Raw genomic sequence first — 13,849 nt, 5'->3', positions numbered from 1 at the left:
ATTAACAACATAAAGGGTCTTAGATTGGTTTTGACACCTTATTAAGAACATTCACAGTAGATTTAGGCAGAAAAGCATGCAATAAAGGCTCCTGGCAGGATTCAAACTCATGTCATCACAGGCCACAACAGCGCACACCCCAGACCTCTGAGCTATCAGGACATCAGAGAAGCCATAACATGCAAAGTGCAGAGTGAAAAGTGAAGTGAGGGAAAAAGGAGGAACTGCACAGTAAAGCAGAAACAGAAAATATGTATGTGCCCATTATGAGTAAATAACACAGTTTGTCCCTGTCAAAATAAAATGGCTCTGCAGTCTACTGTGCAGTGAATGATCATTATGTGCTGTGAAACTAAGGACTACAAAACAGTCATGACAGCCTTAGAAACCAATACAGATTGAACATTTTTTAAAGTGCTTTATTGGCTCAGTCATAATACAACATTACATGCTTTGTATAGATATTTCATGTAGTCATAGACATAAATGTGAAATACTGTAGCCATCACATTGTCTACATATTTCAAAATTCTCATCTCTAGCTATTATAAGTACATGACAAAAGTATGAAAAGGTCATTTTCAGCAATTATGAAATCATTACCCCCTCTATGTCCAGAAGCTGTGAAAAAGTGAATTTGACCATCCTGCAGGTTTTTTCTTGTCAAACAAGTTTGACCAGTATCTGCATTTTCTCTCTCTTCCAGCTTTCCTGTCATGTGGCTGATAACAGATCTGCATCTGATGCTACAGTATACTTCTCCTGTATTCAAAGCACCTGGCTTTAACTGTGTCATTTCTGATTTACATATGTTGCCTAAAACTTCCTCTTCCAGCCTTCTCATATCTTCCTACATTACAACAGACACATGTACAAACATTTAACATGAATTTAAAAGCCTAACTGATGAAGGGGCAGCAAATTAGCTCCAGCTAAAAGCCTTCATCTTCTTATGTAACAGTGTTTTGACCAGTTTTAACACTGTTTTGTCCAGGCTGAAAAAATGAACAAATAAATAAAAGATAAAGCGTTCAAGTCAGTGGCACTAATCACTGTCACATATGAACAGCAATTTGTCTATTTTATAATTCTTAATCTAACTATATGCTTTGCAAAAAATATGCACATTCAACAACATTCAAGCATCAGCAGCTGTGCACACTGTATATTGCAAGCTCACAAAAGTTTAAAGGAACAGTTTTATATTTTGGGAAATACACCTTTTTGCTTTCTTGCTTTGATAAAAATACCTCAATCATGTCTGTATGGTCAATGTGAAACTACAGCCAGCAGACGCTTAGCTTAGCTTAGCTAAGCTTAGTTTAGCACAAAGACTGGCAACAGGGTGACAAGCTCCGTCCAAAGGTAATAAAATCTGCCTATCAGCACCTCTAAAGCCAGACCCTTTCTTAGCTGGGATCAGTCACTTCCTGGAGTCTTGTTATTACCACAAAGTTGGCAAGCACCCAGCGCAGACTTCATTGCTTCCGGCCAAGATATAGTCTAGGACATTATCGTCTAACGTGAACACAGAAACTGAAGGGTGAAACTGTTATTAAACTTTTGGGAGGTTTCAATAACCAGAGGGCCAGACTACCTTTCCTTTTTCTTTGTATGCATCTTTTATGCCCAGTGCTTGTACCCACTCTGAGTTTGGGTGGGTGGTACAACTTCTTTGGTTTGACTCAGTTGTGTAGCATAGTTTCAGGCGACAATTCCACAATCCAGTGAGCAGGTCATCTATTTTCAAAGGGAGCTGCTGTGTGTTAGTAGCCTGGGGCAAAAGGAGGAGGTGGCAGGTATTCTAGAGGTAACGCTTCATCAGACAGCGTTACATTAGTGTGAGTGATCTGCTCCTCCGTGATCTCCTGGTACTCACTCTCAGTGCTCCTTTCAGTCGTCTCCACATTAATCTCCATGTACATATGCTCCTGCGATGTGCTTCTCTTCTTTTGGAATTTCTTCTTGAGGTTCTTTAGGTTGGTGACAACCGACGGCTTCACTTCGTGGTTCTTTACAGGCCGGATGTTGCCACCGAGCGGGTGTTCAGGGGCTGTGGGGGTGGAGGGACCCTCAGGTGCAGAGACTGTCCTAACACAAGCTTGGTTCTGCTTCAGTGGAGGCACAAAACTCCGAGCAGGGACTTCAGGAGGCTGGTTGGATGGAGGGTTGTCAGCTGTATATCTCTTTCTGGTAAATGGCACAGGCTTGAAGTAGTAAATATGAAAAATACAGCACAGATAATGTTAGAAAATAAAAGGACTCCTTGCATTTGAATGTTAAAGCCGTTGAAAACGTGATTTCAAGACTTTAGTGTGAACATTTATTGCTCACAAAATGCTGATGAAAGGTTTTCAAGATTTTTAAGAAGGTCAGTTATTACCGTGGGTGGAAGTGTGGAAGCAGGTTGTGGAAATTCTTCTTCTAAACATGGGTAAAGTCTGTCTGGCTGGCTGCTGGGGGACAGGACTGCAGAGGTGCTAAGGTTGTATGGTCGATAAGGAAGAGCAGGTGGGATAATCTCTTCTTGTGATACTGGGGGGGTCCTGCTGAGTTCTACAGTGTCGTGATGTATCAAACTGGCGTTAGGTTTCGGAGGTCTTTGGGGAAACAGAAGTTCTGCATAGTCCGTCTTGTCATTTGAAGACTTACATAAGATCAGACAGAGAGAGAAGGAGACAGAACATGATCCACTGTGCAATAGCTTACTTTTTGAACGGCGTACAGGTGGTGAGCAAATAAGCAAAAATTGTGGTATCTGAAAGTAAAGGAGACTCTGTTCTCCACTCTAAATGTACACACGGTAAATGCCTAAAAGCAAATATGTAGTATAGATGATGTATTATTGTGATGATGTATTATTACTAACACAGATAAACTGAGTTCACTTCAGATATATATAAACCTAACAGCAAAGCTAAATGGTGAGTGTAGTACATACAAATCTATACTGTACTGAATGACTGTTTAGTTTCTGTACCTGTGTGCAGGTAGGATGATAAAGACATTTCCTCACCTGCCCACAAGCGACAGTCAGCAACTCCGAGAAAGGCATGATGGGAGTTCTTCGATGAAAGTCAACAAGGTCCTGCAGAAAACGGTGACGCCTGTTCTCCCCTACTATGATGTAATGGCCGTCCTCCAACACATCAATCATAAAATGTCTGCAGCGATCGTCAGCACTGAGGGGTCAGTACACAAGAGTGAAAAGGAGAGGACTTTTTTAGACTTTAAAAAAAACAACAAAAAAAACTCTTTATTCTTGCAAATACACACCGATATGAGAGAGTGTAACCAATCCTGGTCTCACTGACTCTGATCAGGAAGTAGCCAGGAGGCTTGGGCATGAGCAGTTCCTCTGCCATCCTGCACAAATGATTAACATGCTCAAATTATCACAGACTAAGGCCCCTTTTACAAATGCACTTTCATCAGTAAATGATCTGGCAATTTTGCAGTGTATAAACCACAGCTGGAATCAGTTATTTGTGATAAACACTGGCAATTTGTCATTTTAATATCTATGGTGGATAGATATTAAAATGTCTATGGTGGATAAATAAGAACCAGCTTATAGCATTCGACACATTGCACATTTATTATCCAATACACAAAGGTGTGAAGACTGGGTGTGGAGGAAGCATTCATTTGTTAACAGTATAAATATGCTCCTTAGGCTATTGAAAGGTTAAAGTCTACCATCCAGGAGGCTACTTCAATGACACATCTGTGATTAACATAACCATGAGTAATAGTTAATATTTGTTCTTGTAGTTAATAACATAAACGGTCCAATTTAGCTCATTCATTTTGTCTGAAAAAATGAAGGATACTTCTGTTGTTAAATGATGCTTCACGTTTCCCTTTATGTGATTTTTTTTAAGCATGGCTTTAGGCTACATTCTACATGTGGGGCTGGGTTTGAGAAAAATGTTGACCCTTTTTTTTTTATTTGGCTGTCAAGAACTTCCTAAATAGTTTTTCTTACTTCCTGAAAATTTGACATTCAAGATTTTTCCGTGTTTAGACTTTGTTTAGGATAGTTTAGCTTATTTTTAACTCATTACTCTTATTACTCAAATTATTACTCTCATAGTCTATCTGCATTCCATGGCTTTCATTTGTCTTTTACTGTGAAGCTCTACATAGCTGCTAAATATTCAGTACAGAAAAAAAAGCTAAAAACTAAAATGATGTTATGTTCTTCTTACTTCCTGGAAATTATCCCATGAAACCAATCAGGGACTACACCATTCCTGATCACAGTCTGGAGCTGGGACTTTGTGAACCAGGTGAAAGCTTCATGTTGTCCTTGTAACGACTGCCTCCACTCCATCATCCTGGGTTCAACAGCTCATTTAATCCTTTGTTGTGTCTGTCAGAAAAATCACTGAGCACAAAGACATGAAAATGCGTAATTTACAGCTCACTCAGTCCATTCCTGTACACAGAGTACACACATACAGTACATACCACATGCAGATAAATGAACTGTAAGCAAACAAAGTCATACATCTAAGCTGATGTGACATAGATAACTAGCGGGTTATGCATTCAAATGCCAATAAACTCTCAGAACATTACTGCAGCAATCTACTTCTTTATAACTCTTTCATATTCATGATTCCCCTCTCAGTGACAAACAATAAGTGAAGGTGAAGTGTGCTTGGTGATGTACTGTGAACATTGTTCCTCACCTGTACTTTTCCATAAAGACAAACCCCGTAAGGAATTCTTTGTGTTTTTCATTACAAACATATCACAGATTTTCTCACAATTTAAACATAAATACAATTTACAACACAAAACAAATGTAGCCTGCACAGGATGTTGACTGTAACTACATTATTTGCAGCAGTATCCCCTGTTGTAACACCTTTTCATTTTTGAAGAAGTCAAACCTCTTTTAATGTACTTTATTCACTAACATTCACTTACATTCGTAGTTTGAGCAGTTTAGTCGGTAAAATAAATACTGGCTTACGTAAATAAAACTCAACCATGGCAATTTCTAAATGAGACATAGCTCACAGAAAAGATTACTCACCTTGTCTGGCAGCAGATAAAATGACACCACAGAGCTCGCTCACTTGACAGCACCTGTCTGGGGGTGGAGACAAAAGTTTAACCAAGCAGTTCAGACATGGTGAATTATCTGTCAGAGAGGCTTCAGTCCTGCCTTCTTCAGTGTACATTAGCATTCTGTGCAATATTTCATTTATACACATCACAGTAGATAAGAACTGCTCTTCAGCTCTTGCACTGTTGACCCTGGTTCTCTAACATTTAGGCCACCACTGCACCCTGATTACTCCATAATTTTGAGGCTGTTAGCATTGCTCAATTGGATAACAATACAATGCAATCCAATGCAATACAGCAAAACCACAAGCTATTTAAATCAATTAACATCCCAAAATATATCTCTATATCTATTAAAGTATGTACCGATGCTGGACAAATGTGTGCATGTAGCTCTGACTTCCGTCTGCTGTGTTAGTCAGACAGGAACCTCTCAGAGAGGAACTATCTTGACAATAAAGTTCATGGTCTTTGGTGTTGTTATTTTTGCTGACATTTTAATGGTTTGATGAACTGATTCAGTGAAAAAAAACTGACACTAAACTGACACTACATGATGATTGTCTGTTTTTGCCAGGCCCTTCCCCATTTATACACAAACAACCCACATACACACACCCAATATCTGAAAACTATTTTTAAAAGGTAAAGTCAGTTTTATGCATCTTTGCCCCTTGGAGTTCAGGGTGCTGTGCAAAGTAGTGATGGTAGTACAGTGTGGGCAGCAACAGGTGTAAGCCCAGGTAGTCTGAGGGGGTGGGTATATCGACAAAAGGGTGCAGTATTTGGCTGGTTGTGTCCAGTCAGGTGATCACAACAGTCAAGGTTAATTGCACCTTAATCCTTAAACAGGACACAGGCCTACTCACCTAACTGGTTCCACAGCAGAGTGCTTTCATGTCTGACCAGGGATCATGAGGGTTTACTCAATGCCAGCATTATTAGCAGACTGAAAGTGGAAAATAAATCCTGAGGTAAAATCTTAATTTATTATATAGAATTTCATTGCTCAATTGTTTGGATGTTTTGATGAATTCCATTGTTCAAAAAAAAATTTTCCCATTTCATGATCAATTGTAATTTTCTAGAAAGTCTTATATCTTGTTTAGTTTAAAAAATATAACACTACTAATATATAGTTCTTCTGAACAGCCCCCTTGATAAGTCAAATTCAAATATCAAAGATTAACAAAACACACTTACATTAACCTCCCTGATTTGTTCAAGGATAAATGGTGCAAATATAACAAGTCGACTAAACAACTTTTTTTTAAAGAATCTCATTTTTAATAAATCATCAAAGTACATTTATCTACAAAAGGTGTAGATCAATAAGCTTTATGAAACTACAGTACAATCAATGTAGATCTTATTTACAATTGTTGAATTATTTAATTTATTCCCCATGAAATCCATCAACAATAAGCAATTAAATCCAAATTTATTGAGGAGCGCTTAAGATATGTTGACCGGCAGATTTAAAATGGGAGAGAATTACCAATAACTCAAATAATCAATATAAAAAATGTTTTTAATCTGGGAGAGACATTTTAACCAAAATAGTGCTAAGACTTTTGAGTTAAGTCCGTCAAAGACAACAGTGATGATTTAAATCCACAGGTTAATATTTCTGCAGTCACAGACTTGTTTTAGAACTAGAAATGGTTTGCTCTCACTACAACCAGCTTTTGATTACTTTCCGATTCTTATGCCTGAACAGCTCAACTCAAACAAATAAAATAGAATTTGAAGTGACACCAGAAAATAAAACAGTAAGGATCCTATGCACATTTCTAATCTCAAATAAAGCTTGTCAAGTCAAATGTGCAAAGCTTTTTGAGGTTTCCTACATACCCAGAATGCATAGTTCAGATGGCCATGATACTGGGCCAAAAGAGGACATGGGATATCTGGAGGGAGGTGGAGGAGGGGAGGGCATAAGAGCAAAAGATTGGGTGAAAGGGGGTTAGGGAGCATCTGGGGTTCCCAAAAGCATCAATAGGGATGCAAATATATAAAAAGCTGGAAGAAAAAAATATCAATGAATGGGAATGCTGTAATAAGGAAAAACATCTTTAAATCATAGGCCATGTCAGTGCTCAGATGTTTTTAGGAATCCCAGGTACGGTACAGGGAAAAGTTGTGCATGGATATTCTTTGCTTTCATTTAAGACTTACAACAAACATAGTCAACAAATGTTAAGAACTTTTTTCTTTTTTTTTTGACAGAAAGAACAAAGAAAAGTGCATAATCAATAAGAACATAAAGGGCACTTTGTCATTTGGTGCTACGTTTTGTTTCACTCCATAAATACTGCTACAGCACAGCCCCTATCCAAGGCCCAGAAAAACAGTTGTGTACATGTTCCCCCATTGGAAGTGACAACTGGAAGAAGTATGAATGCATATATCAATGATGTTATCATCGCGGCGACTCCTTCTGTGCCACTGTGTAACTGCATTGCCTCCAGGTGTTATAGTTAGGTATTGCTAGTCAACTGTAGAAGTGCATCAAATAAAGTTCCTCTTTGATCCTAAACACATCCTGCTTTTTTAAAAGAGTACACTGCAATACCTAAAATGAGGAAAGCAATTACAAAGGGAATCTGTGTGCCCTTAAAATAAGCATAGGCTGTCCAGAACCCAGCCTTACTGCAACCGTGTGAATACTTAAGACAGGCAAACTCTGGACTCTACATACACTGCATTGCACATTAAAGTGTTCACAGGAGGAATGAATGGAATGTTTCAGCCTAAGAAATCCATAGAAAGACATGAGTAAGAAAGGTGGACAGAAGACATGTAAACTTCAACGTTGATATGATAAGTAAAATGCACTGGCACTACTGTTTCATATGTTGATGCTTCATAATCAGTGATACATATTTACATGTTGCTTTTATCTAATGTGGATTTACAGGAATATAGGCCGCCCAATCCATACACACACTATAATAGTTCAAAAAAACTGCACTCAACTGGGATTGTACTCTGATCACCTTGGAGACATACAGTAGGTCACATTAGTTGACAGATTAAGTATATAAAAATTAATAAGCCCATTAGACTACTGAGCATATTCTGGAAGTATAATTTGGACTACTATTACAGATAAGGACTGAATAAATAAGACTTCACCGAGTGACAACAGGTGAAAAAAAAAAAAACACCTAGGCATCAGACCATAATAGCCCGAAGGCAAGGAACAAAAGTCCCCAAACAAACGTTTGATCACTCGAAGTGTCTCGCAAGGAGGCAGTCTTTAAAAGTCAATAAAATTTTAAGGAATTAAGTTGAAACCATAGATCTGAGGAGCAACTGTATAAAAAATTATCATGTAACAGAGGCCACAGTAGTTAGTTCCACAGATGTCAAAGGAAGACTGGTAAACCAAGGTAGCAATAAGCTTTTGTTGTTCCTAGAAGATAAGCACAGGACAAACCAGGAAGAGAAGGAGGAAGACAAGTGGAGTAGGATAAAAGAGATCAGAGTGTGCTCTGTCCAGTTCTGTCCAGTGGGGGATACAGTTAAGGCGATGGTGGTCAACACTCCCGTCTCCTCACAGGAGCGTGCAGCGGAAGAAACTGCTCTTCTTGGGTTGTTCTGTAATCTTTACTCCTTGACTGCTGCCCTGTGGGTTGTTGCCCTCCTAAAAAACAAAACAAAACAAAAAAAAACAACACCACACATGAATGAAAAACCACAAATATGAGAACAGCCAGAAAAAAAAAACACAATATATGACACAATCCAGATACAGCACACTGTGGCCAACACAACAATGCGCCAATTTTTAAATAACTTCTTACAAGCTTCTTGTCCATTTTTGCTTTGATGTCTCTGGCGAGGGTTAAGAAGGCCTGCCGGTGAAAACAAGGGAACAAATTAAACCAGATTAATGGAAGTGACTAAGTGGTACCAGTGGTTTTGAACAAGGAAGACTTGGGGGTGAAACATCAAACCAATGAAATCAGAAGAAATTTGACTGATTCTAACGCATCAATAACTGCATAGCAATGGCAAAAAATGACATGCTAAGCACACTATCTGTGGGTTTGCAGTGAACAAAGTCTGTGGTTTCAATTTAATTGTTGCTATAATTTAATGGTTTAATATGATTATTGTCTTTTGTGTTACATGTGAAGAAGAGACAAGAAAACTGTTTGATTAGCTGGTTGTAGTTTTAAGCTTAGGAGATCCCCTTAAAAAACACTAAGCAACATACAGAAAAAACAATGTTCCACTCTGGTAGTGCATTGAGGTCACCTATTTTATTCTGGTTTGTGGTCACTGCGTAGTCTACATTCAAACTATTATATACAAATAGATGAATACCTCATCTATTTCCGTCTGTGCAGTGAATTACTCAAACAACAACAAAGACCAAAGGCCAAACTCTTAGCAACAATACTCACTACTGTGAATGAGTAGCAGAATAACTGTGAACTTACATTCTCGACATTGATGTTCGCCTTTGCACTGGTCTCCATGAACTTGATACCATACTCCAGTGCCAGCTGACGGGAGGAGAAAAGAGACAGAATCAGTGTCAGTAAAGATAATATGTGTGCCAAGAGAGCAAAGTTCCAGTCTACTTTTTAATCAAGTTCTCGGTGCACTTATTTCTCAAATTTATCTCCCCACCTTCTCTCCTCTTTCTTTGGACACCTGTCGCTTGTCATTGACATCACATTTGTTACCAAGGACCATCCTCTCCACATCTGCTGAGGCGTGCTGTGGATGATAAACAGGTGTAGTGAACAGACACAAAAACTGACTAAGAAAAGCTGTTAGATTTATGCATACTCTTTAGCTCTTTGTAAATATCAATATCAAAACTTCACACATGAACACAATAGAGGTGAAAAGCAATATTCGTACAAAGGAAAGCATACACACCAACACACAACAAGATTCAAGTAACTAATGTAAGATGTTTTACCTCTTCTATATTCCGTATCCAGTTCTTGATGTTGTCAAAGGACTTCTCGTTGGTAATGTCATACACTAACATGATGCCCTGGAGAGTTCACAGAGGAGAAGGCTGAGCAGCCAGTCTACAATGAAGTCACTCCTTACTAATTCTCATTATTCCATAAAAACAGACGGACATTAAGTGTCTAATGTGTCATGTCAACATTAATTTGGTGATGATCACACGACTGTGCCGCCTCAAGTAAGAGCATGGCACTTGAATACCAAGGGCAACAAGGATCATTGAGGTTTCTGAAGTAGAAAACACAATCACAGGCATCCAGTTAAACTTGAATAAAGGAGGGGCTAACACAAATACCACAATAATGCACTGAGCACACCAGATTTGTACAAAACTAACAACAATGCTGGGTGTGGTTCTGGTAAAGGTTTAAGCAGAAGAGCTCACAAGTAAGATGACCACCACAGTCTCAGATCCCAGAAATGATCTGCACTATTGTATGACTTGCAAGGCTGACAAGGGAACTTACCATGGCTCCTCTGTAGTAGGCTGTTGTGATGGTCCTGAACCTCTCCTGTCCTGCTGTATCCCTATACAGAAAACGCATTTTTTTTAAAACTTCGCCATGCAGAATCTATCCAAAATGATCCACTCTGCCCTGAACAAAATACCACCTTTTCTCTTGATTTTAAGATATACCCAAAAGGCAAACAGCTAACCACTGCCAAAAGAAAAAATAGCTGTTTTTTTTTTATTTAAAAAAAAAATGCTCAACTCCCCTGCCTTATTTTGAAATTGTGTATTGCTAGACTGCAAACTAGTCACCGCTAAACCCAAGAGTCAGTTGGGTTTTGTTGAAAATTGCAAAACCAGCAACTTTGAGGACAGGACTGGCTGCATGCAGCCACAGGGGACAGCTGTTGTTGGTCAAGACATGGCTCTAATGTTAACTGCTCTTTACAGCACAATGTCTCACTTATTCCTTCTACAGCTTCGACATGTCAGCTTAAGAGAGCCAAAGTAAGCCTTCGACAGCAGTAGGCTATTTTACCCCTAGTTCCTGTCTTTGTACAAGGATGAACATATCACAGGCTACTGCTGTATTGAAATCATGAAAATAAACCAGCTGTTGATCTTCTCAACTACTTTTTAGTAAAACAACAAGTAAACAAATTCCCCAAAACATTCCTGTACTATAGCAGCGTTTGCTGAGGCTACACTGGTACAGGCTACACATATACTTGTCACCCTCAGTTTAAGTTTACTAATAAGAGGAAGTACTTTTTCTATATCAAACACAAGGAAAACCATGAAGTCATGCATGTTGTCAAGGCAGTACACATAGTGTACAAAGTTTTAACAGCAAAATGATACAGATTATAATACTGTAGATCTTGTACCTACAGGCTCCTATGATCATGAGTACTCAATAAAAAATGGGAATATATTTGATTTTGATGATACTGCATCATCATAACTTGCTTAAAATACACATACTCTCCATGGGAGTACGTCCTGCTGCACAATGGTCATAAAGTACACATTCAGTGAGCAGTTCAGTACATCTAGCTAGAATTAATTCATTCATCTTCTATACCGCTTGATCCGTCAGGGTCGCGGGGAGCTGGAGCCCGTCCCAGCTGACTATGGGCGAGAGGCCTAGCTAAAATTAACAAGACCTATTTCAATAATGCAATACGACCTCCCTTTATGGTTATAACATTCAGTTCTTGTTTTTTCTGTTTCAGAGAGGTCATTTTTGCATCTATAGTTTATATCGCTGTTCAACTGTACTTTGTTATACTGGGAGGCGTTTCTAATATGTTGTCTGCCCAGTTTAAAAAGAGGCATACTAAATGTTATAAGCACCTCTCGATGTAAAGCTGCACCTCTCTATAGCCTCCATAACAGTAGGAATTACAGCAGGCCTGATGTATTTGACAGCATTGATTTTATCTAGATGTACCTAATAAACTGGAAACTGAGTGTAACTGTCCTCCATCTCTGAATAGTTCTTCTACTGCATGAGTGAGGCTGTGAAACAAAAGAATTTCAGGACTTTCTTACCATATCTGTAGCTTGATCTTCTTTCCATCTAATTCTATTGTTCTGATCTTGAAGTCAATACCTAAAGTAAAACAATACAAAACAAAAATCAAATGTACTTGTTCACCCAACTTAAAAACAACAAACGCTAAGGGTAATGTGGTGATGTGGTTTCACTCAGCATCCCTCTAAAGCATGTCCTCAGAGGAACAGAGTGGTTATAGAGTCCATTAATACTTTCTGTAACGTTGGCTGAGAGAGTGCAAAGTGCAGGCAGCTGGTCGTATGAAAAAAAGCCACTGCCCATTAACGCTAGCTACAGACAAGCTACAGACTCTGTAGCTTGTTAGCTCAGCTTGTCATAGTTAATGTGTATCTAACGTTCAAGTAAAAGCTTGGGTGAGGTACACCCCTATAGAGGCCGTAAATGCGGGTGTTTATTAAGCATAACTGCTGGTTAAGACAACACTAACGGTCCTGGAAATACCCCTCTAAGAAACCGGCTCGGCTGCTTCCTGACTAGCCACTAGCACAACATGAATGCTAGCCAGAAAAGTTAGCAACAATTTAGCTCGACGGGATGGGCTGCTCCACTGCCACTTTTCGGCCAAGGCAGTTTCGCTAAATACGACTTTTACCCACCTATAGTAGAGATAAACGTTGAGTTGAAGGCATCTTCTGAAAATCTGAAGAGCACGCAGGTCTTTCCGACGCCTGAATCGCCGATTAAAAGTAGTTTAAACAAGTAATCGTAAGTCTTCGCCATGTTATTAGCTAGCTTTACTACTGCGGATATCCCGCCCGGTGTAGAGACAGAGACGTCACTGCGATGAGCTGCCGTGTGGTCAGATCTTCTGCCACTCTTCTCTGCAGTCGTGGCTCCGGAAGTCTGTCGCTCAGCCTTTGGGTGTGCTCGTTTTGATGTCTACGGTCACCCGGAATAAGAGAGTTCTTATTTAATGACAAAGTGAACACCTCCCTCACAAGGGATGGATTATTCTCCAAGTACTGAGCAATATTGAGTCGGTTTTACGGGTTGCATGTTGTGGAATCAACCGAAATGGGACAAAAATCTGATTTCCAGTGACACATCATCAACGGATAGGCCAAGCTTAAGATAGTTTCACTTTCACACGTTCAGGGGGCAGTTACCCACTGTCGTTATTACACCCTTGAAATATTGAACACCTTGAAATATCAGACAGGTAATGTCACATTAAAAGACTACATATGGTTTTAAAGAGTAGGTTTAGAAAAAGAAAAAACAACTTTATTTCAGTTCATGGGTCCAGTGTCTGGACCCATGTCCAGATTAAGTTGATGTGGGCCTTCAGGGGCAATAATTTGTTAAGTTTATGTTTATACTTCAGTGTTTCCTGTGGAAATTCTTTGCATTTTACCCACACAAAGTGAACGAAACACACACAAGCATGCACATGCACTAGAGACGCTGTGGCAAGGGGCTTCCCTAGAAGGAGCCCGGGGTGCTGGGGTAGATCGGTGGGTCGCGTCTCCTTCACCTTCGCCCATATCCATTGTGTTTGGCGGCGACCCTCCGGTCTCCGCCAAGAGACCGCACGCTTGACTTGCTGCGCTACGGCCGAAAATAGACTGCCGTGACCCGGATTCGAACCGGGGTTGCTGCGGCCACAACGCAGAGTACTAACCACTATACGATCACGGCGCGCCACTGAGTTTGATGATGTTGCTGATGTTGTTGAGCACCGTTGACCTCCACTGTACATGGTAGGTTTTTTTTTCCTACCCAGAGTAGTCTAGAGCTGA

At 39.6% G+C, this 13,849-nt stretch overlaps 2 protein-coding genes and 1 non-coding gene across 4 annotated transcripts; all 3 read right to left on the bottom strand.

The window, feature by feature from the left end:
* Positions 1–417: 417 nt before the first annotated feature.
* On the bottom strand, positions 418–5,080 carry hsh2d (hematopoietic SH2 domain containing). 2 transcript variants are annotated; one of them, XM_041041267.1, is made up of 6 exons: positions 5,048–5,080; positions 4,212–4,390; positions 3,277–3,366; positions 3,017–3,182; positions 2,384–2,647; positions 418–2,207 (listed from the first exon to the last, which is right to left on the bottom strand). In XM_041041267.1, the coding sequence occupies exons 2-6, from the start codon at positions 4,337–4,339 to the stop codon at positions 1,767–1,769; spliced, it is 1,089 nt and encodes a 362-aa protein (XP_040897201.1). In that variant the 5' UTR covers positions 4,340–4,390; positions 5,048–5,080; the 3' UTR covers positions 418–1,766. The 2 variants fall into 2 exon arrangements, with proteins under 2 accessions (XP_040897201.1, XP_040897200.1); XM_041041266.1 differs by having other exon boundaries at positions 4,212–5,063.
* Positions 5,081–7,233: 2,153 nt separating this feature from the next.
* LOC121183305 (ras-related protein Rab-8A) lies at positions 7,234–12,912 on the bottom strand. Its single transcript, XM_041040326.1, has 8 exons — positions 12,707–12,912; positions 12,086–12,146; positions 10,548–10,608; positions 10,025–10,102; positions 9,727–9,816; positions 9,534–9,599; positions 8,892–8,942; positions 7,234–8,731 (listed from the first exon to the last, which is right to left on the bottom strand). The coding sequence occupies exons 1-8, from the start codon at positions 12,828–12,830 to the stop codon at positions 8,642–8,644; spliced, it is 621 nt and encodes a 206-aa protein (XP_040896260.1). The 5' UTR covers positions 12,831–12,912; the 3' UTR covers positions 7,234–8,641.
* A 764-nt stretch (positions 12,913–13,676) lies between these two features.
* On the bottom strand, positions 13,677–13,748 carry trnah-gug. Its single transcript has one exon. It is a non-coding gene; the product is annotated as a tRNA-His (tRNA).
* Positions 13,749–13,849: the final 101 nt, after the last annotated feature.

Source organism: Toxotes jaculatrix, chromosome 6 (assembly GCF_017976425.1).
Source record: "Toxotes jaculatrix isolate fToxJac2 chromosome 6, fToxJac2.pri, whole genome shotgun sequence".
In the NCBI taxonomy this organism is placed as follows: domain Eukaryota; kingdom Metazoa; phylum Chordata; class Actinopteri; family Toxotidae; genus Toxotes; species Toxotes jaculatrix.
Note: the sequence above shows the minus strand (reverse complement) of the source record. Positions and strands in the feature narration are given on the sequence as shown.

Coding starts and splice junctions, on each gene's coding strand:
- hsh2d (XM_041041267.1), bottom strand. CDS start 4,339: ATGATGGAGTGGAGGCAGTCGTTACAAGGACAACATGAAGCTTTCACC. Junction 3,367..4,211: donor CATGGGATAATTTCCAGGAA/GTAAGAAGAACA, acceptor TCATTTGTGCAG/GATGGCAGAGGAACTGCTCA. Junction 2,648..3,016: donor TGACTGTCGCTTGTGGGCAG/GTGAGGAAATGT, acceptor ATCTTATGTAAG/TCTTCAAATGACAAGACGGA.
- LOC121183305 (XM_041040326.1), bottom strand. CDS start 12,830: ATGGCGAAGACTTACGATTACTTGTTTAAACTACTTTTAATCGGCGAT. Junction 12,147..12,706: donor AACGTTTATCTCTACTATAG/GTGGGTAAAAGT, acceptor GTTTTACTTTAG/GTATTGACTTCAAGATCAGA. Junction 8,943..9,533: donor CGAACATCAATGTCGAGAAT/GTAAGTTCACAG, acceptor TTTCACCGGCAG/GCCTTCTTAACCCTCGCCAG.